The 23784-nt window shown below is 30.3% G+C and overlaps 2 protein-coding genes across 2 annotated transcripts in view; one reads left to right on the plus strand and one right to left on the minus strand.

Annotated features, from left to right (window-relative positions):
* Positions 1-23784, minus strand: part of LOC123258506 (disks large 1 tumor suppressor protein) — a 308892-nt gene that overhangs the window by 236645 nt on the left and 48463 nt on the right. The window lies entirely within an intron of this gene.
* On the plus strand, positions 13221-14751 carry LOC123258687. Its single transcript, XM_044718854.1, has 2 exons — positions 13221-13678; positions 14219-14751. Exons 1-2 carry the CDS (start codon positions 13523-13525, stop codon positions 14711-14713), a joined length of 651 nt encoding a protein of 216 aa, XP_044574789.1. The 5' UTR covers positions 13221-13522; the 3' UTR covers positions 14714-14751.

Raw genomic sequence — 23784 nt, forward strand, 5'->3', positions numbered from 1 at the left:
TCTTTGATATTACATCTAGATATAAATTTACTTTATAAAATTTTATATTTTAAAAGATCAAGAACTCTAAATTATTATAAAAGAAGTCGCAGATCAAGTGATTTGATATATAAAAGAGCGGATTTTGTGATAAAAAAAGGAAACAATAGCGACTATCTTTTTGATCTTTATAATAAAATTCAATGTCTCCTCTTCAATCATAATAATTTTCTCTTCAACTTTACTCCTATTTTTTATCCTAAATCAGTAATGCATATAATATTCTTGAAATCTTAGTACAAATGAATGATTTCTATTCTCATATAAATATTGTATGCACATATAGGTATTACGAATACAACGCAAGGATACGGATAATTAATTATAATCCCGATCGATCACGATCACTGTTAATTCGCTGTTTCACGGTTTGAATAATAGTTAAAACCATTTTTCATTGAATCTGAACAAGACAGCTCACCAAACAAATGGAATTCCATTTTGTAAATTTAATGACGAGAAACTAAAATAACAATTCAATCGCCAGTAGTTACGCCCGCGTATTGTCAGCCATATCAAAAAGTTTAAATCTTTTTATCAAACTCCATACATTACCTTATCGATATTTACTGTATCAAAAATAATAATAATAATAATAATAATAATAATAATAATAATAGAAATACAAATATTTATTTTCAAAAAATATGCATCACTATTTTTCAAATAAATTCACTAAAAACACCAGAAAAATTCACACAACATTCAAGTCACTGAGTTCAAAAAATTCACAAGGATTTAAAGTTTTCTAAAGATTTTTAAATCCAATCACAGTAATTATTATTACACTCGCAATAATCACAGTGTAATTATTAAATGAAGCAAAATCACTTGTCACTGTTTAAATCCAGTGTAATCACTTAACTAATCGGTATCGATAACGATGATGGTGGTGTATATAATAATACTTAGAGTAACAACAATGGTGTCGACAGTACTTACAATAATAGGATATTAATAATACAAAAGATTACAAATAGAGTAAGAGATGAAATGATGATCGTTGTGGCGCGCGGCGAGCCACTGACTGCCTTCACCGATCCCACGCCTTCCCCTTGCCGTAACCAACCGTCATCCACCCTAGGAGTAAACCATCCCCGTTGAATTCTCAACAACCCCTAAGCGCAAACGCCACGGTTCACTCGCGCCCTCTTCCATATCTCTCTCTCTCTCTCTTTTTCACTCTCCTTCTATTTTCCTCTGCCTCTTTGCTTCTTTTACTCCCCCGTTCTTGTCCCCGGCTATCACTCGCTTTTTACTGATGTCTTTTATACTGAGATATCTCTAACAGTTACAGTCTAATTGTTTCGTATATGTCACACTTTTTGTTACGTAAATATCCTCGATTCTTTCCAAAACTATTCGATACAAAAAAACAAGACATTTGTAACAATTTCGTCAACAGTTATTTTTATTTAATGATATCAGGGTTATTTTATTCATTTTTTCATCTAAAGAAAAAAATGTTATTATTATTATTATTACTATTATTTTCTTAAATTCAATTAAAAGCAACGAACCAATCTCGCATGAGTATTACCATTAATTTAATTTTTTTTTACAAAAACAATTGTACTAGTTAGCTTTGAAACATAATTGAAGATAAAGACAATATCATAGATATAGACAAGAATTATGACAAAAATAAAAATCAAAGCTGATGACAATTAGATTGATTTATATAGCTTTGGACTGTAACGAAACAAACGTAATTTCTTGAACGATATTACTGCTATAGATAGAAATTCCCGCGAAGAATTATTGTTATATTTTATCGATAAAAATTTTTCACATTCGCTATAAAGTACAACGTCAGAGACATAAAAATGCTGTAAAAGAATTTTCTTCCGGCTAGATGGACACTTTGTTTGTCCGCGATAACTTTTTTCTTTATCACAGTGGTTATTCTCTTTATTTTTATTCGAAAAACAAAAGGAAAAATGATAAGATAAGTAAAAAATTCTAAAAAAGAAATGATAATATTGCTAATAAATGAGTAAAGAACCGGCCCGGGAAATAAACTTGTGAGTCCGAGTTACCTTAATGGGGGAATATTGTTGACAGGTGCAGAAATGACAAAATTATACTTTTAAATAGTTGAGGAAAGAAATATATAAAGTTAAAATTCAAGTTTTGTTCCTCCTGCTCCGTCCTAGGACTTTTATCCGCGGTCTCAGTCTCAGTTTTACTTACACTAGACCAGGTGGGGAGGGAGGAGACTTTCAATTACAAGTTTAGTGCCGTTGCATGAAATGTCAGGGGGATAACCTGGGTAACGCCAGAGCGGTTCGTTTAATCGAGTTTCCACTATAAAACATCACTGAGAATTTCCGGTGGAATACTAGAGAGAAATGCTGGTTTGGCGTGAATTATTGTGGTGGCGACGGTAGTGGCGGCGGAGCCAGATGCTGGTGGTGGTAGAGGTTATTTTTTTCCGTCTTCTCAAGTGAACCTCTTCTTGGCATAACACAACTCATTAAATAAAGTTTTAGCTCTCTCACATTTAGTTTACTTCGGGCTACGAGAGACCTAGTTATATTTACATTTTTATCTTACTTATTTCGAGGCGCACTCTACGCACCCTATCTTTTGCGATCTTGTTATCTTGCTTTTCGCCTGTCTCTCCACTCTGATTTTTATGTTCACATTCATGTCGACATTTATAAATATAGACGAGGACACAAGTATCTGTATTTACGAGATCTGAGAGAAAGTGCAGCTTGAATTGAGATGCAACGTAATAAAATAAATTGCAGCACTTAGTGAATGGAGACTAGCCGTACCACTCGTACTGCACTTTCTTCTAGTTGAAAGCTACGCCACTTTTCTACATTCTACCCTCAGTAACTGTCATTTCTCATAACGCTAGTTTTGTTGGTGAACCTTCCACCATTGCCCTATCATCAGCAAAACCTTTACATCACCTCAATTTTTACTTCATAACTTCCCGCAAACTATCTTTATTATTAATTTATTTATTTTTTTTATATTGAATTACCATGCACTTCGATGAAAATTGCAACAGCGTTATATTTTCCCATGTAAAATTTAAAAGAATTTAGAATATTGAAAAAAATTTTTTTAAGTAATAATGAAATAATATTTAAACAAAAAACCTCAAATTTCAATTTTAGATGAATATATTTTTTACGGTGTGGCTCAAAAAGTTTATCATGTTTTGAATGCTCTCTCTAATGATCAGCATAAAATTGAATTTTTTTTTATTTTTAATTTTAATTTTCGACGATTTTGAAAATTTTTAAAAATCTTGAGTGACTAATAATATTTTCTGAAAAAATTGATTTAATTTTTAATTTTACGTTAAACATTAGGCAAGTGAGGAAAAAAATTTATTTTCTTCGTACAAAAAAGCTAAAATTTATTAAGAAGTTAATAAAAACAGGAGAGTAAATACGTGGATTTACACTAATTTTTTTTTTTGTGTTTAAAACTCTTAAAAAAAAATTTCCCCTTAGTCTAACAGTTGGAAACCCTTGCCACGAGAGTCAAGCGACTATATATGAAGCCCTGAGGCTACCCTCGACCCTGTTTCAGTACTTTTCCTCTACCGCAGCCTTTACCACGACCTACCTTCTCTAATTCGGGATCAAGTCCTGTTATTTCGACCCGCCAGCGCTACAAATTTCTCTACAACCAATTTGTCCGGCATTTTAACTCTTAAATTTAAATTTTATTTTTATTCTTATTTCGCTCTGCAATTAAGTGGCTTTTATTCAATGCCGAAAATTCCGATTACTGAATAAGACTCAACAAAAAAAAAATTGAAACTCCACCTATACTACAAACCTTTAAATAAATTCAATAATATACAAGATTTCAATACTATTCTATGCGAGTTCAATGCTCGTTGAGTCGTGACAGGCTTGCCAAAGAAATTGCCGGCACATTGAACGTCTCCCGAATGCGACATAAATACAACTATATATGCTAAAGACGAAGCATATGATTTTGAAATTGTGCTTCCTCTATACATTTATATATAATACTGTACAGATAAATGCATATAAATATCCACATAAAAATCATATATCGACAGATATAACTGAGTTTATATGAGTACGGCGTTCTACATCACTTTACGTTCCAATACAACGAAGTAACGTAACTTTCAACAGAATATACTTAATACGATTTCATAGTATGTTGTGTATATATTACCGATTTTTATATCAAAATTAATGTTTAATCATATTACTTACTCACGGTAACAGCGCGAGATTTAATAAAATAAGCAGCTTACCTGAAACAGAAAAAGTAGAAAAAATTTTAATTATTAAAAATAATCAGGATTGATATCTATATCTATATTTATATATTATAAAATGGAATTGTTGGTGAAATGCAGGCTTAAATATTTTAAGAATTTCATTTTCACGGTTAAGCATATACTGATATTTTCCGTCAAAAGAGATGAGTTGGAGAGAAAGGGTACGAAACTATACACAGCGCAAAATGGGGTTTACATATATATCTATATATATATATATATATATATAGAGGTGAAATGAAAGAGAATCTCTCTTCGGTTGAAAAGATATAGCGATGTAATACCAAGACTATCTAGCGTACTCGGATCACGTAAAAAATGCCAGAGTCTTGGTTTAGATTTTTATTAGAAGTACGAAAATGCGGATTTTTTTTCACTCAAACCACTTTGTTCTTTGTTCTCAGATATTTTCATTATTTTCTCTCTGATTGATATTTTTTTACAATATTTTCTTTCACAAAAAAGATAAGGCAGTCATAAAATACAATAGCTAGGAAAAGAAAAAAAAACTAAAATTTTTCATTCATTTATTTTTTTAAATTTTATTCAATTCGAAAATGAGATTCACTAAAACCAAGCACCATTAATTGTCCATCAATGTTTTAGATTTTTAATGTGAAGAAACGAGATTGAATTTATTGCGATATAAAATCTGTTTTATACAACATTGAAATGACGGTATTAAACTGGCGAGATAAAGTTCAAATATGAGCGTACAGCGATACAGGTAGTTCAAGTTGTAGTTAAGTAGACATATACGATGTATGTGTATGTGGATGGTGTTGTATGTAGGGAACGATGAAGCTGCAGCTATTTAGAAGTGAAGTGGTCCGTAAAGATGCAGAAACCGAGCTGTCTAGACGAAGTAAAGTGCCTTAGGCTAGAAATCTTACACTCACGTAACTTATCACTTGCCTGGAATCCTGTTGCTAATTTTGTCTTCCAGTGTATCGTGAATAATCCATTGATTATTCAGTATAGCTATATGGTAGTTACAGTCCACAAAACTCTGACAATATCAACAAAATTATCAATTTTGTTTTATAAGCCGGAATATTAACTATTAACATTAATTCTTGACTACTATTATCGATTAAACTTTAATCCTTATGCTGGAATCAATATCGTCGTTACTCAAGCGATGATTTATCAATCTAGAATATTGAATTTTGGACGCAATAAAATACATATTTATTTAATTATTTTTAATCTGTTTAGTACACAAGGTTTTAATTTTTATTAGTTGAATATTTGAATTTTTTAGAAAAAATATTATTCGACACATATGTTCAAAATTAAAGATTTACAATTATATTAAAAGTTTAAAAATTTTGTTAAATTATGGAACTTTAAAAAATAATAATTATTTTTTAAAAATTTTACTGTTTTTGGAGTTGTTAAAATTTTTAAATTTCAATAAACTCTGAACAGTAACTCTACTACCGACAATACTACCTTAAAAGAAAATACTCGTTTAAAGTTATGATTTATGACACACTTACTGTCTTGCGTAAAAAAGCTGTAAGTTTTCCAGTAATAGAGATAAAACTGTAAAATTCAATTTAGAAGGTACATCCAGATGGATTCAAATGCTAAAAAAATCAATTTTTAATTTGCAAAGCATAATAAGCATGCCTCTTAATAATAAATTTTGTTTGCACGAGTGTACGTTGTTTGTTGTGGATGCATTAAAAGCATCTGGTAAACTATCGAAATCGGAACACGGTTCCATTTATTTTATTAACTTGCGGACAATCGTATCGGAATCGTGTAATTTCCTTGAGCCATCTGCAGATTCGTGTACCACCGCAGTGCCTTACCTCTACAAAACACTCGCACATAATATACAGTGCCATTCCGCTTACAAACTTAGTCTCCTCTTTTACTGGCCACAGGCAGGTTCTGTTGATATATATTATATTGTATATATCTATATATGTAAGATCCCAATCCCCAAGTCGTTGGTGTTAAGCTTCTAATACTCGGAGGGTGAATAATAATAAAAGGAAAAGTTATCTGTGAATACAAAAAAAAAAAAAAAAAAAAAAAAAAAATGATAAAATGCGAAATTTTTTTTTTAACAACGTAGACCCTTAATTTTTTTTTATTGTGAAGATTTATTAAAGCTGGTCTTTAAGGATTGATCCTGGATTCAATTTATTTTTAGGCCAATTAGTGTTTTATTGTCTGTATGATGTATTCACGGTGAAAAATTTAATTTAATCCAAATTCTTATGTGTGTTGTTCTTTTCCTTGGATGCAATATCATTAGCATCAAATATTGAAGAAAATTATGGAAAAGAAGAAGGAGAAAAGAAGGCAACGCAAGTTATTCAGTCTAAGATGGATGGAAAGACTTCAAGTACCATCGGAATGATAATCTAAAGGTCTATTATTCTTGTTGGGGATGTACCGGAGCCTGGAGAGCAGTGGTAGTGATGCTGATGGTAATGCTAGTGGGTGCAGTTCAAGCAGGGGTATTATAAGTCGGGAACAAAATGATGTATGCAGGCAGCATAAAGAGTTGGATGTCGAAAACTGCTGGAAAAGGGCAAAAATCCGTAAAATGTATCTTCAAGTTTAAGCTACATGCTTTTCTTCCTTCCTTCCAACTTACAAGCAAAAAAATTACCCTCATGAAAAATACGAATATTAGAGGTATACAAAAAAATCATTGCTGAATTCATAATAAAAATTTTTAAATTATGAATTAAATATTCAAAAAAAAAAAAAAAAAAGTAAGATAAATATTTGATATTCAACTTCTGGCCTCTTTAAAATATTAAAGATATTTAAAAAATGTTATTGCACTTACATGTATAAATGCAGTAAAAATATATAATCTCAAATATATATTTAATATAAATATATGTGTATTTGATGCAAATTTTTTCTATTTCATAAATCAGTCACTCAAATATTAGAGTACTATTTATAAATGAAGTTGATAATAATATCTGAACGCTGTCAAAGTGTATAAATATTGTCTTTCAGATTCAAATAAAAATTTCTAAAAAATTGTCTATTTAAAATAAATAGTTAATTATTATTATTAGTTGAACTTTGTTATTAATTAAAAATGAATAAGTCTTTATTTTATTGTAATAATTTAAATTTGTAAACGCAATTTACAAAATCCAGTTAATTTATTTCTGTAAAAAATCAATAGTAGATGTAAGCTATATCTTAAAATAAGTTCAAGAAAATTTCTCTAGGTCAACTCTAAATCTACCAAGAATTATTTAGGTTACCTAAATTACAAACTCAAGACGTTTTAAATCATCAAGAGTGACAAATTTACACTTTGACCTCTGAAATCAGTAATTCAATTAATAGTTGACCATTTTTAAAAGCTTTTATTAAAATATATAATTGAAAAAAATATTTTTGATCAGAGTGAATTTTCCAGTTTAGTTTATGATTAAAATAATTAAAGCATAATATTCGAAAATTGTTAAAAGCATGTAGAGTTTTGATGAATAATACATGATAATAAATAGAGTATGTAAAATATCCAGTACATATGGGACAGATGTAAATGCGAGGCAGGAGCTTGAGAGTATTACAGTATTACAGTATAACATTGATGGTCAAGTGAACAGATACACATGTGTGTACACGAGTGGAGGATATGCAGACAAGAGGTATTGAGAAGAGCTACAATCGATGGAAATACCGGAAACTCTGACAATCTAGATGGTTTCGCAAACATGTGTGGCTTAGAATAGGTAGCTAACCTGCAGAGATAGTGTGTCACTACCGATGTGTTGTATTTGAGAGAGAAACCTTAAGATTACATTGGATATAGCTTTTGCGTAATTCAGTTAAACGAATATTAATTTACTGATATGCTCGTACTATTGTATTGAAATACCATTCGCTTTTTCGAAAATACTTTTTCTAAATGATAACTTAAATATTAATATGTAATAAGCCGTATTAATTTTCATTAATTATATATCACATTTATAAAATCTATTCATTCAACTATAATTTTCTCTATTATATTTTTATTCATTTGTGCTTTAACTCTTGGCGTAAATAAATAAATATGGTAAAAGTAAAATTATCGACGGAAGCCCAATTGTTGGCACTCTATCTTATTTTATGATACACAGTAAAAAAATTTTCGTCATTGTGTAAAGTGTAAAAATGTTTGTGTAGAATTTAATATTTTAGTATGTTGATTCAACACAGATTGTGTAAAAAAAAGTCATCAACACAAATTTTTGTGTTAAATTTGACGAAAAATTTTTTACTGTGTATATTTAATTACCTAGAATGTTAATGATAATCGTACGCATTTTTAAATAATCTTGAAAAAATTACAATCTTTTTTCTTACAGTATCAATAATTGGTATGTTTACCTTCAATAAGCAAAGTAAATTTAAATGTAAAATGAAGAGAATAATGTTAAAAATTTTAATTAAAAAAATCACTAATTTAGTTTTGAAATTCATGTGGCTTTTTTTTCTTCATTTTTGTATGTAATAGTTCCAAATAAAGAGACAAATTTATTAAGATAAATTTTCCAAGAATTTTTTATTCTGGTATTTTTCAAAAGAAGCGGGATAGTCACAAAGATGTTGAGCAAGGGATCCCTGGTGTTATTTACATTTTTACAAACTTGAAATTGCAAGTCATAAAGTACAGTTTATAGTGGAAATACTTTTCTTCACAGAGGTAGCAAACTCAAAAATATTGCGCCTTGTAATGCAATGCATACACCCTCTAAGGAACATTGTCGAGACTTCCTCGACTTCTGCTTCTTTTTATTTTCTATCTCTTATATCCACTAGATACTGCTACTATACGGAAGATAAGATGACGTATCCGTTGGGATTACAAAAATTGAGGTGGATTTTATGCATATGTCAACAATCATTCAAAGAGGAAGATCCAAACAGGATTCACATATTTAAGATATTTACATTCGACTTACTTAAATATGGAAACAATATAAGAAATGTTGCTTATTAAAAATAACCATTATTGTACTTGTCAAATTTTCTCGGCCTCATCAATAAAATAGTTTTCTTTAATATCTTAATTGCTTGTAATCCGATTATACCAATCAATTCTCGTCCATTGTTCTGCTGAGCACTATTACACTACTGGAATAACAGATTAATCATCTCAGAACAGAACAAAGGGAGGTTTGAACGTTTGAAGTTGTAATTTCAAATTAACTTTCAGGGTAATAGTATTTTGACCTAATCACTGCAAAATTGGATTTACAATTAACATATTGTTGCAAACAAATTTATTGATTTCAAAAATTAATTTATTAAGATTTCATAAATATTTTTGCTTTAAAAATTCTCAAACTGAAATTTTGACTTTTGATAAAAAATTTAAATTGGATGTATTAATTTTTCAATATTAATATTTTTTTTTATACTGCGTTAAAAATAAAACATCTAAAATAAATATCATGATATAATGATTTAAGAATTAATTACAAATTTTTGAAAAATTTGTTAATTTTTACGTTCAATAACTCAAATTTCCGATTTTTAATGACCACAAAAACGATAAAGCTTCCCACTCGTATAAAATTCTTAATTTTTTCATTTGAAATTCCTAGATAATAACTAATTAGTTAATAATTAATTAAAGTCAAACATATCAAATTGTTCTTTATAATTTAAAATATTCTAGTTATTTAATTATCAAATAATTATTAAATCTTTAATTATGTATATGATTTATTGTCCATTAAAATATTGTATTTATTACGTGATACTATGTTATATAAAACATTTATGGATACACTTTGCCGTTCGGCATCTGCCTTAGCATATATTTCCAAATAAATAAAATAAAATAATTTATTTTTTCAGTCATAAAATTGTCAAAAAGCTTTGAAATTGAAGTAAAAATTATCTTAAATAAAATGAACAAATAAACAATCATTCAAAAAAATCTGTCATTTCTTCAGTTGCTTTTTATAAAACAAAGATATGTAAATCATTGAGAAAAACTTTTTGCTCTCATTTATCCTGGTCTAGCTCATAAATATTCAGTTAACGACAGTGAGGTTTAAAGACATGATCTTTTATGGTTACAAAGAGCCAGAATGTAAAAGTTTAATTCCGCAGATAACAATAGTATGAAAACGTTTCAATATGAAAAGGATAATATTAAAGTGACCCATGCGAAGAAAGATATTCGATCCAGACTGTGTCTGGGTTACACCGCTAGGGAAACTGGGATATGCAATCCCACGGCTGATTGGGCAAGTTTTACAAGTTATCTGATGGTCTAGTACTACCAGCACCAGTAGCAGCAGCAGCAAATAGCCTGACCGTCTGATCCCATTTTCGAGAGTTTTCGAGCTTATTGTTACCATTTTAAAGTACATATACCAGCTAGTACCCAAACGACCTCTTTTTTCCCCACGAAATGTCTAGCGTTACGAGTGAAAACTATTGTAGCATCCACATCCCTTACTGAAGCAGCAAAAGGAACTTCACGATACGTGACATCTTAAGAAAATTCAATTTATCTCAATCTTACATTCTGCGCTACACTACTTACTATTTTTTCTCTTTTTTTCCCCATAATTCGGCTACGATTGTTCAATTATTTACAATAAAAGCTCCTAGGATGGATCATACGATAAAACTTGTTCTTTTTCCATTACCCTGCTCTTTGCACTTGTAAATAATGCGAATGTGGGAGTCAACAGAAAAAAAAAAAAAAAAAAAAAAAAAGAAAATGAGATCGAAACGGGTAAAAAGGACTTAGACAAAATAACTACTAAATAATGTACTGGGTTTTATCTTAAAGGCCACCATATTACTTGGAGATCCTGACGACCGTTACGTGACCGAAAACTTTTAGAATTGTTCAATTATTCCGCATCTACAAGTCTTTTTAAGCAGCAAACAAAATAAATTAAAGGTAAATAGAGATAACACTGCATACCGCTGATGGAGTCTACTAAAAGCTAAAAGTGTATTCAACGCTGTCAAAGATTCGATAAATTTCAATGCCCTAAATTGATCATGAACATCCGGGGAAGCAACTCTGACTGGGGCTAAAAGGAGCCTCTACGAATCTTTCTTCCATTCGCGACGTCTATCTCGACGTTTCTTCAACGTTGGCCCTTCGATTGATATCAATTTCGGTGGATTAAATTTTTCTTCGTCAGTCAGCTTTCCCTCGTAAATCATCTATTGAAAATTTTTCATCCCGTTAAATTTGTGACGTTTTTATTAACAAATTAAATGATAAATACATCAAACAAAATATAAAATAAAATATAATTATTATTATTATTTTAAGAAAAATAAAAGGCTTCAAGTCGGACGATTTTGCTGATAGTATTCATGCTTGGTTAGTACAATATTGACCGCATTGTAGCAAGCTTGAAAAATGTCATTGAAGCACTTCTGTCCGTCAACGATAGTAACGAAATTTTTGTGAATCCTGATGATATCCTCGACGTTTCGTAAAAATTTTCTTATCCGAACTCTTACCGCAAGCTCGGTGTCATCGAATCGCTCGTTCGCGACAATTCGCCCGGACATTTTGTCTTCAAGCATCTGCCTGCTCGCCCAGACGTAGATCACCAAATCAGGATTTCTAATTTGGCTGCGTAGAAGACGTGCTTGGTGTTTAGTTCTTGGGAATCCAATAAGAAGAAAACCCACGGGCGCTTCAAATTCTAACATTTTAAGCTGAATCATTTTGAATACCACATCGCCAGGGATGTTGCGACCCTTAAGCATTATTTTTTTGAACTTTTTACCCCGTTCCGAGTCAGCAGAGACCTGCAGCCGAATCAACTCTGAGCAGCTTATCACAGTCAGTCCAAATTCCGCGGCTAAATTTTTTCCCAGCCGCATTTTGTCGACTCCTGGGCCGCCAATTACGCAAACAATGGGCACTGGTATATTTGCGAGTCTGGTCGTATCGGTAAAGGGGTCCATCGATATGTCGATTATCGAGTCCGAGTCTTGAGTCGATCTGCTTGACCAGCAGGACCCCATTTTATTTTTAATTTTATTTATTTACTAAACAAATTATTCACTCACTTTTAACTTTTATAAGCTCTTGAAATTTTTTATTATTTTAAACTTTTTTTATTTTAAAAATAAATTAAACTCTAACCTCTTAGCAATATGTATTTACTTTTCAGTGCGCCGTGAACATTGCGTTAAGTTTAGTTAATCCGCATGAAAAATGAACAATCGATTCGTTTGTTTTATTTTTATTGTAGATTTTATTACGAGTAGTCTTGACTTTTTTAACCCAGAAAAATTGCAAGTCGTTCGATGGATAACAATAAAGAAAAAAAATAAATGAAAATTAGCGAGGTAATCTAAATCTTTAACGATTAATTATTTAATATACTTGTACGATGTACATACACTTGCACTAGTAAATATATTTATGATTGTAAGAAGAACAAACCGCACATAAATGCAACACGCTCTCATCGTTAATCAAACTTCAGGTTTGCTTCTGCTGCGACCAATTACGAATTTCTTGTTCATTGCATTTGTTTCCTAGTAACGTCAATAATACAAACCGTTGTCAATGATTATAATGAAAACTGTCAATTTTATTTCATTTTTTTTTTTTTTTTTGTAAAAATTAACAATTCAATTATCGTTTGCAAAAATGTTTTAATGTATAATGTTGAGGATAGTACGGAAGATGGAATAAAATGTAATGTCTCATGTCATACCCTAACCTTTTTTGCTATTCATTCAAATGACGGGAATGAGTCGGTCGCCCTGGTAACTGTGGCGGAAGTAAATTTAAAATGATTATTGCGGATGACCGGATAAGGAAAATGTAAAACGTGAAATGTTTATTTCCCGAAAAAGATCAAGTATATTGTCTGGTGTTTTATTTGTTAGTAAAAAAAAAAATCTTTTATTTATTTATTTTTTTTTCTTTTTTCAGTTTTTTAATGCCGGAACTTTGAATTTCTCCAGGTCATCTTATAACTCAGCTCTGAATAGTTGGGGTTTTTGCACGTTCAACTGAGGAGAATATGAAACTTTTGTTTCTTGTACTCAGCTCTAGGAACTGAGTTGGAACATTCAAACGGGAGTTGTGCACTAAGACGGAAGCCAAAAATAAAAAATTTAACCTTGCCGTAATAGTAAGAGTGATAGGGAGAGTAATCGTAAGAATAATAAATAAAATAAAAAGAAACGAAGATAAATTTAAAGGTGATGGGCGTGGGCACATCAGTTCATCAGAGTGTCACTCAAGAATGGCTCATGTCGGAATCACACCGCATTATTCGACAATTATCCTCATTAATTTCTGTTACTCGTGAAATAGTTATCACTGAGTTGGATAATTTGGATAACCGAGCACAGATAGAAGTAAATTATCGAGATCTTAATATAATAATCTCCCTTACACTGTAAAAAAAATTGAGGAGTCATTTGTGGAGAGAATGCGGAGCGGATGATTTTTAATTGACTTAATCTCTCTGGAGTTAAATTCACTTCAAAAAGGATATTATTAATTTAAAGAACTCCTTGGAGTGAATTCTTTATTTTTTTTTATCGAATAAAAATTTAAAAAATAGTTGTTGAAAGTTTTAATATTTGAATAAAAACTACATCAATATTTTTTTAAATTTCTATTAGTATTTTTTGAGAAATTCTCTCTATAATAATTTAATTGTCAATATTTACAAACTAAAACTTGAGAAAAATTGTTTGAAGTATTTATTGGTAATTTTGACATATAAAATTTGTTTTAGCTACACAAAAATTTACTTCAATCCAAAAACTCTTTACCCGAATATTTTTGAAATTAAGATCTATTTTTACTCCGAAATTACTCCTGATTTGTTACAGTGTAGTTTACTTCTCCATCTCTATTTTATAAGAATAACAATAATAATTTTTGCCTAGATTGTAAGAGCAATTGCGTACACCCGGGATTACTTAGTAGAACTAGCAAGCATGGATGAAATCGCAAAAATGTGCGTCGACAAAAAAACACCCGAGTTGGACAACATGCAGCGGACGATGAAGGAAGCTCTGGTAGTCTGCTATAAAAAATACACTGTCGAATTAGATAAAATATGCGAAGAGCGGTTAAAACTTCACAACGATGCCATACAATTAAAGGACCAAGCGGACAAGGTTGTTGAAGACTGCATGCGCAGTGAAAATCGGCTCGCCTGCTTGCACAAAAATATCTCTGCCTTGGCGGCGAACGTCAGCGCCCTCGCCAAGAAAATAGATTGCAATTTTTGCATGGAATACAAAGTTAAGAGGCGGATTATCATGAAGTTGCTGGAGTGCGACAGGAAAATTCTACAGAAAGTTCTCAAGGCGGGGTCCTCTATCATCGGGGACGTTAAGAAATGCATCGAGCGCAATGACATACCGGAGGTTAACTAGCTATATGAAGTTTTGTTGATTGATTAAATGAATAATTAAAGTGTGAAGTATAATTAAAAATTGTTTAGAGAGTATTGAATTAATATTGTTAGTTAGAATTATTCCCTGCGAAAAACATATGTATGTTCAATATATTGGAAATGGTTTATAAAAAAAATCATGGCTAATTAAATATAATATATACATCAATTGTATTTTGATAAAAGAATATTGTATTCATTATTTTAAGATTTCATAAATATATAGAGAATTTTTATATGCATCATATACGATGAGATTTTACTGTATGTTAAACGTACATATTTTTCCAGCTGGGATAATTTTAATTAGTATTGAGGTAGATTAATTTTCAGGAGCATAAGGGTTGAATAAAAAATTTTTCTATCATTCAAGTTAAACAAAATTTTTTTAATCCCGCGAATAAAGTTATTGAGATTAAAACTATGCCAATGAAAATTAAACTTGTTCCGAGTTAGCACTCAAACTCAGCGAGATATTTAATTGATTTAGGTACTTCAGCACACGATAAACGACTTCTCACTGGATTTACGAGAATGCAACCACATGATAGAATTCCTCAAGTACCTAAAATGTTACTTTTGTTTTACATGCTGTGTGTATACTTGCATCAACTTTTAATACATATAGCATATAATTATAATATATAATGTATAAATATAGAAGTAAAAATTATTAATTGCCCGTCACTATCAGATTAATAACTTGCTAAATTCCAATCAATTAACTTTTCTTTCGTTATAAAATTTATAACCTTAACTTAAACTTTGTGGAGTGAAAAAAAAATTAAGACACTTTAGTAATTTAAAAAATTATCGAATATTTCAAAAGTTTGTATGAAACTTTCATTAAAAATTTTTTATTGAATTATTACATACGGGAGATTGCCTTTTCCTCATTAAATATTTACAATAAACTTTTAAAGCAAATTTTTTGTTGATAACAAAGAAATTCAATTTAAATTAGGAGGAAGTAAATATTGAAATATATTATAAATTTTAATATTAAAAATTAATTACAAAGTGAAGCAAAGAAGTTAAATTGCAAATATTGACTTAACAAAAAATTTTTTTAGTTGCAAATAAGGGACAGAAAGAAAGCAGATCAAAAAGTTTAATAATAGTATTGCCGACTTTGTTCAGAGTTCAGTAATACTTTTTACATTAACCGGATAGCAGCGCTGTACCTTTATTATCATCACAAAAAAAAAGTAATTAGAGCGTTGCAGGTTCCAGAGGATCAAGAGAATGGAAGGAGAAAAGATAAGGAGAAGGCAGAATCTGGAGAATGGGAAAAAATAATAAGGGAAGACGATCGCGGTAGTACAAAAGATGGCGATAATTACTGTTACAAAAATGTTGACGCTGTAGGACATTTGTAAACGTAGAGGGTAAACGACGGTCTACTTGGTGATAAATGAAAAAGTTTAATGTACAAGGTAAGTGTAAGAGCAGGTGGGATTGAGCAAAGAGAGTTTTCATTAATATAAATGGACTACTAAGACTTTCTAACTTGGTAAATTAGTTCTGCTGAAAATTAAGTTGAAAATGCTACTTTCATTAATGTCTCAGTGATTTTAAATGGCTTACACGTTAGGTTAAAAATTAAAACAAACAACTCACTTAACAATGAATATTTTATCTAAATTAATACTGTCTGCTAGTATGCTCTTGCTTTAAATATAATCTTGCGGATATAACGGTTGTGTAAAAATAACAAAAAATTTTAAATTACGTCGTGCATTTTAATATTTAACGCGCAAATTTTTTTTTTATTTTTCTTTTGGAAAATTTAATTATAATGAAATAACAAATAATTTTTACAATGTTTACAATGCAATATTTACAAAAAATTTATATTAAACTCACATGAGCGTGTTGATGTTAAATTACATTACACCCTATGAAAGTTTAAGCATACGTTTTTATTATAAAACTAATTATATTTATTCAAATTTTTTGGAACAAAATTTTTAAGTATTGCTTGAATAATCATGTACCTGAAGCTCTGAACGTTTTTTTATGAACGAAAATAAAAAAAAAAATTTTTTGCTTTTGGAACTGAAAATGGTTTTTCAGCTCCAAATAAAAACAAATAGCCCTAAAAATGATATATCGACTCCTCCAAAAACCGAAACTACCCCTCCAGCCACGCCAAAGACAGAGGTTTTTTTTTTTAAATTCTAAAAAAATCCTTACAAGGGTCCTTGGAAGCTACCGATTTTTTACAGTACTCCTAGTACCACCTCACAAAATATAAAAACCCATCAGGCCGCTAACACCCCCGGAACTACCCCTCCAGCCACGCCAAAGACAGAGGTTTTTTTTTTTAAATTCTAAAAAAATCCTTTCGAGGGTCCTTGGAGGCTGCCGATTTTTGAGAGTACTCCTAGTACCCCCCTCCACAAAATATAAAAAATCATCAGGCCGCTAACAGCCCCGGAACTACCCCTCCAGCCACCCTAAAGACTTAGGAGTTTTTTTTTAATTCTAAAAAAATCCTTTCGAGGGTCCTTGGAGGCTACCGATTTTTCAGAGTACTCCTAGTACCACCCCACAAAATATAAAAAATCATCTAAATCATCTAAATCAAAATATAATAAATCATCTCAAAAATATAAAAAACCTCTAACTCTTTGGCGTGGCTGGAGGGGTAGTTCCGGGGGTGTTAGCGGCCTGATAATTTTTTATATTTTGTGGGGGGGGGGGTACTAGGAGTACTCTAAAAAATCGGCAGCTTCCAAGGACCCTCGAAAGGATTTTTTTAGAATTTTTAAAAAAAGCCTCTAAATCTTTAGCATTGCTGGAGAGGGAGTCCCGGGGGTGTTAGCGGCCTGATGATTATTATATTTTGTGGAGTGGTACTAGGAGTACTCTCAAAAATCGGTAGCCTCCAAGAACCCTTGTAAGGATTTCTTTAGAATTTTTGAAAAAAATTCCTAAGTCTTTAGGGTGGCTGAAGAGGGAGTTCCGAGAGTGGTAGCGGCCTGATGATTTTTTATATTTTGTGGAGGGGTACTAGGAGTACACTAAAAAATCGGCAGCTTCCAAGGACCCTTGTAAGGATTTTTTTAGAATTAAAAAAAAAACCTCTAAGTCTTTGCCGTGGCTGGAGGGGTAGTTTCGGTTTTTGGAGGAGTCGATATATCATTTTTAGCGCTATTTGTTTTTATTTGGAGCTGAAAAACCATTTTCAGTTCCAAAAGCAAAAAAATTTTTTTTTTATTTTCGTTCATAAAAAAACGTTCAGAGCTTCAGGTCCATGAATAATCAAAAACCTGGCGCAAGAATTAAATTAAATTTATTAAGCGAATAAAATATTATATATGAGCTCCAAAAAAATATAAATAATATTACGCAGATCATCAACATGTCCAGTTTAAGTAATTAATTAAATTATGTATAACATTATTTTTGGGGGAAAATAACAACAAAAACTCTGAAACATTAGCGATATTTATGCAGAACCGTATCATTAAATTATAGTATTAATCTAAATAATAAATATAATAATTAGTATGCAAGCGCATCTGAAATTCGTTGGTAACCTCAATCCTCTTAGTTTCATTAAATTTATTACCTTTCACTATTTTCTGGAGTTTCTATTGTGAATATCCGCACGAAAACGCTGAATAATTGGGTAAAGTTAGATAAAAACAATCATAAAAAAAAAAAGTAAAATAATTATTCGTACTGAATGCAAACACAACAGTCGTTAAGTTAATTAGTATTATTTTTTGTGAATTTATTTAACGAAACACTGCAAGGAATTTCATTTCTCTTGGCTCGCGTTCTTGTAGACTCTGGATGGATCCAGTATAGGAATAGAAGGAGATAAAGGGAGACAGAAGCTTTGACACGGAGAATCTAATTAGAGTTGACAGGCAGCAACCAAGTAGTACCTACGCTCTTACCCTCACAGTGATTAACTTCTTTGTAGATAAAGGCGAAGGGAAGTTGTCTCATTAACTAATTAGTCTTACGAGTTAGAAATATATATATATATATATGTGTGTGTGTGTATATCAAATATAGTGATGTTGTGTATCAACGTAAACTTATATGTTAATTCCAAACTAGTCTCAATGTTCTTGCATGTGGCATGAAACAATTAACTCTCGGTTGTTGCTATTTATATTAATATTACACGCAGTGTTTGACAAGATACCAGAATTTAATGTTCGCCTTTTGAATATACGTAAATATATTTTTAAATATAAAAGAAATACATGTATGATGATATAAAAAAAATGTCTAAGAAATCGAATTTTTACAAATATATAATTCATATTTACAAACTTAAACTTGAGATAAATTGTTTAAAGTCTTTGTTAGCAATTAAATAATTAATTTGAGTATTAAAAAAATTGTATAATTTAAAATAAATAATTGTGCATTTTTATAATATTTTCATAGATGTATTTCTTATATATTCTAAGTTATATTCTTAATATTTCAAAGTATAATTCTGATACAAATTATTTTTCATGAAAGAATTTAATTTTTTTATCTGATAGACGATTACTGTTTCAACACAACCGAATTGAAATTCTTCTTTTGGTCGAATGACTCCGTAATACACTAATAATTAATAATTACCAATTAACTATGATTCAAGAGAACATAACTTCTAATCTACATATCTAAATGTGCAATAATGTGAAATAATTTGGCGGCGTGATGAGGGATGAAATGTGACATTATGAAATTTCATAGGTACGTGAATTTATCTACCCTGGGAGTAAGGCTGCGGATCTGAATGTACGTGCCGCGGTGAAACCACAAACAGATTCCACAATCACGGACCTAAAATTAAATTGTATCGTCGTGTCTCTGCAGAGAATAGCTCCAAGCAACCTACTTAAAATTTGAAGACTCAAATTATGATCACGGCATTGACATTTTCATAATTATCTTTGGTTTAATTCTAGTCAAGTTTAGTTAGAAACACTTATATTCACGTCTGATAACACCGTACCAGAAAACGTTTCAGATGTTTAGCATACTTCATTTAAAAGTAGACTACCTTTTATCGGAAAAATCGTTGATCTCACGTAAAACTTTACGTGTAAATTTTTTATTGAAAAATTGAAAAAGTCACTTTAATTTAATCTAAATTCGGCGAAAACTTTTTTCATAAATCAGTCAGAAATTTAAAGTATTTTACAGCTAAATAATAAAAGAAATTTTAATAATTTTCGTGAATTTTTTGTTCTTTAAATTTCATAACATTTCAAGTATCCATAAAATATTTTAATATTCGAAGTTATTAAATATTTAAACAGTAAAATGATTTGTTGTGAATATTTTAGTGTATAATAACTTTAACAACATTTTTGATTGTCAAAATAATTTCCAGTCGTATAATTTAACTATCTAATGCAAAAGTAAAAATAAATTTTAGATTCATTTTCTAGTCACATATTACGTATGCACTCGATCAAACAACCTCAAAAAAAGTAAACGAGTGTCTTTAATCACTAAAATTACCGGCAGTAAATTAAATTCCCAATTCTAGTCAGTACTCATATAAATCGTAATTTTTTGCTTTTATTAACGACACCGAGGGCAATAAAATTTTATCTGTTATCTAGATGCCATTTAACGTTATCTAACTACCAGCGCGACTCGTCGCTCTGATCCAGTACATGTTTGCAGGAAGCAAATATTCATAGCGTACGAATTTGACAATATCCGTCATACGTGAAGTAGAGGTGCTCTATGTTCTTCGTTCTGTTATATATTATACCTAACTACCTATATACATATACGTTCTATCTATAACGGGTTTTGATATTCGTAAATTATCCAAACTGACATTATCAGTAACTGAAACGACGCGACAACGAACGAATCGGATTGTCTGTAATTGATCGTCGGAATGCTTTACTATCGTTTTCTATATCAAGCTGATTATCGATTAACAAATGTTTATTTAACCATCGTGAAAATTTTTTTAATTCCTTTTTACTTTTCGCAACGGATAATCTAAAAAGGGAGAGAAAATTTCTTTGTGGATTTTATGCTGAATCGAGGTGCTTTAAACTTTGCCATGAGGTCAAGGGGCGTTAATAAGAATCTGTGACAGCTGAATATAAGTACCGTCTCTTCAAATGTCACCGGCTTTTATAACCATCTTTTAAAGAATTTTCCCCTAGTAGAAATACATAACAACACATCAGACGTCACTTTTTGATCTAAAAGTTTAAATAAAAAATTTTTAATTAAATACTTTATTTTTAATGATTTAAATAGTATTTTCGAATGAATGACATTCAAATTAAAATTTTTACGGACTAATTATTGAAAAAAAGATTTTAAGACAGGTCTCGAAATAAATTTCTATTTTAAACTTTGTGAAACTTCAATCGCAATCATTTTTTCTCTATTTCTCAAACTTATTTCATCTAAAATCTGCTTATAATTGTCGGTGCTTAAAGTTTCGATTTGAACTTGACATTACTTCAAAGAAAAAAAGGTAACGATTTTTTTTTCAAAGGAAATTAAATTTTCTATTTTCCACAAAAAAAGTATTGAATTTATTTTTATTTATCTTCAATATTTAATCCGGAAATTGGATTTTAAGCTTTCATAAATAGTTTTATTGCGCGAAATTTAACAAGTTCATTGCAAATTTCCGTTGGTCGTGTGAACTTTTTTTTTTTGATGGTAGATAAATGAATATACAATTATTAATTATTAATTATGTTCAGGAAGACTTAACTAAATGATTTGTTTAAAAATTTTTTCATTTAGATTTTCAAAGCAAACTCAGAATTACTTGAGACAGGGCTGTTAATCGATCGAAAATGTTTCCGTTACAACTAACTAATAATTGAATTGTAAGTTATATTTCTGATTTAGAGGACAAACTCGTTAATTGGGCAATTAACACGTCAAAAGTTCGGGCAGTAAAAAGGAAACTTGGTGAGTGCAAAAGCCACTGGAAGAGGGCTCAGAATAAACTTTTCATTAAATAAGAAGACGAGAAAAGTTAATGACTTGAAATTAGATGCCTCTGGTATATTAAACTCAAGATGCAAATTGCTTCTGGAAATCAATTTAATCTCAGATAAATTAGAGTTACCTAGCGGTTATTTAACTATATAAATTTCTCACTAACGTCAAATTAACAAGCTTCAATAATTAAGAACTGGTGATAAAAAATATTTCCAAGAGAAATAAATAGTTGGTACACATTTTTTTTCTCTTTCAAATTAAATTTCACCTAGATTCGCTTTATTGAAAAAGCAATTTGAATTTAAAAATTTCTACATGTATATAAACATTATTTCATATATGAATAATTTCAATCACGCCTCAGTAGCTTTCAATCAATGTTTCATTGTTTTACGGCTTAACGAATATTAAAACCTATACTCAATTCATCAGTAATTCGTGACGCGATTGATTGTTCCTCTGCTCGGTTTGAAGTTAAATCCCCAAAAAATATTTATTTATTGGTTGTATCTAAAACCGAGTGGATTATTATTTACTATCAGCGAATTCACCCGAGTGAATTACTAACAATGAAATTATATTGAGACTCGGTGGTTGCCGACGGCCATGGTTATGGCGAGTGATGGTTTTTGTTATACAGAACTCAGGATTCAGGTCACAAATCAAAATCGATCTTCAACCTCTAAACTCTAAAGAGATCATCCTTCTAAGAACTTTATTCAACCGTAATGCAAGATACCCTGGCGGATCATCTTCATTCCTTTCATTTCTCCCTCAAGCATTATGCAATGCATCTTCGTATCGCATAATAAATGTATATAATGGACGTAACACCGATATGACCCGTGAGAAAATGTTCTCATATGGCATTATATGTCCATATTTATGGCCTGATATGAAAATTGGTCATTTATATTAGAGTGGAGAAAAAAAATTTTTTCTTCATACCTCGGTCAAAAGTACGAACTTTCGTCCCTACTAGCAGGGATGAAAGTTTAACATTTACTCCCTGTGAGAAGTACACGCGCGCCCTTTGTAACAGCGGGAGAAAAGAATTTCTCATGCGTAATTACACTCGTAACTAGGGACTATTTATTCTGTCGTTATAACAAAATGTTAACCGCTGTCATTTCTGTTGCTACCTCTAACCTTAAAAATAATTATCAATGTTGTTTTGTCGTCTGTTCCCTAGTAGAAATGATCAAGTTTTTACTCGATTAAATCTAGTATCTGGCTAGCGATCATGTCTAGTAACTGGCTAGTATTATATCCAGTAACTGTCTAGTTACTGGCCAGTTTTACTAGATATCAAATAAAACATGGTGACACTTGTAGATTTGGAGGTTATTTAAAATTAAATATGGATAAGTTTGTTACAATTCAAAATAATAATAATAATAATAATAATATTCAGAAACAGTGTAAATAATTAAAAAAAAATTGAGTATTTCAATATAAAAATAATTTGTAATATATTTAAAAAAATGGATGAAATTTAAAAAATTGACATAATAACTGAATTGCGGTTGTGGGCAATCAAAACAAATACTCCAGACTGTCATCTAGATGAATTATTAAAAATTTTACGAGGAGTTCTTCCAAATTTGCCAATACGTGCAAAAACTCTTTTAAAAATAACTGTTATTTTTATTTTTTTATATTATTAATGTTTTTAGTTTTATTTTTAAGAATATAATATAATAAATTAATAACTTATTTCATAGTTCTTAATACTTTTATATACCAGTTAAATGTTAAATTCATAAATGAATTTTATAATTATTCCGTTTATTAATTATTACTATTTTTATTATTAATATTATTACTCTTTTGAATTGTAACAAACTTATCCATAGTTAATTTTAAATAACCTCAAAATCTACAAGTGTCACCATGTTTTATTTGATGTCTAGTAAAACTGGCTAGAAACTAGACAATTACTGGATATTATACTAGCCAGTTCCTAGCTTAAGTCTAGTTAAACTAGCCAGTTACTGGCCAGATACTTGATTACATTTCTACTAGGGTTAATTTAATATCAAAGTACTTTTCAAGTCAATTCAATACTCCTAACAATAAACTATCGTCAGAATA

This window comes from Cotesia glomerata, linkage group LG1 (genome assembly GCF_020080835.1).
Source record: "Cotesia glomerata isolate CgM1 linkage group LG1, MPM_Cglom_v2.3, whole genome shotgun sequence".
Taxonomy (NCBI): Eukaryota; Metazoa; Arthropoda; class Insecta; order Hymenoptera; family Braconidae; genus Cotesia; species Cotesia glomerata.

Bases quoted from the DNA above. Each gene is read 5' to 3' on its own strand.
- LOC123258687 (XM_044718854.1), top strand. From the start codon at position 13,523: ATGGGCGTGGGCACATCAGTTCATCAGAGTGTCACTCAAGAATGGCTC. The intron at 13,679-14,218 runs GTAAATTATCGA...ATTTTTGCCTAG, and splicing joins ATAACCGAGCACAGATAGAA to ATTGTAAGAGCAATTGCGTA.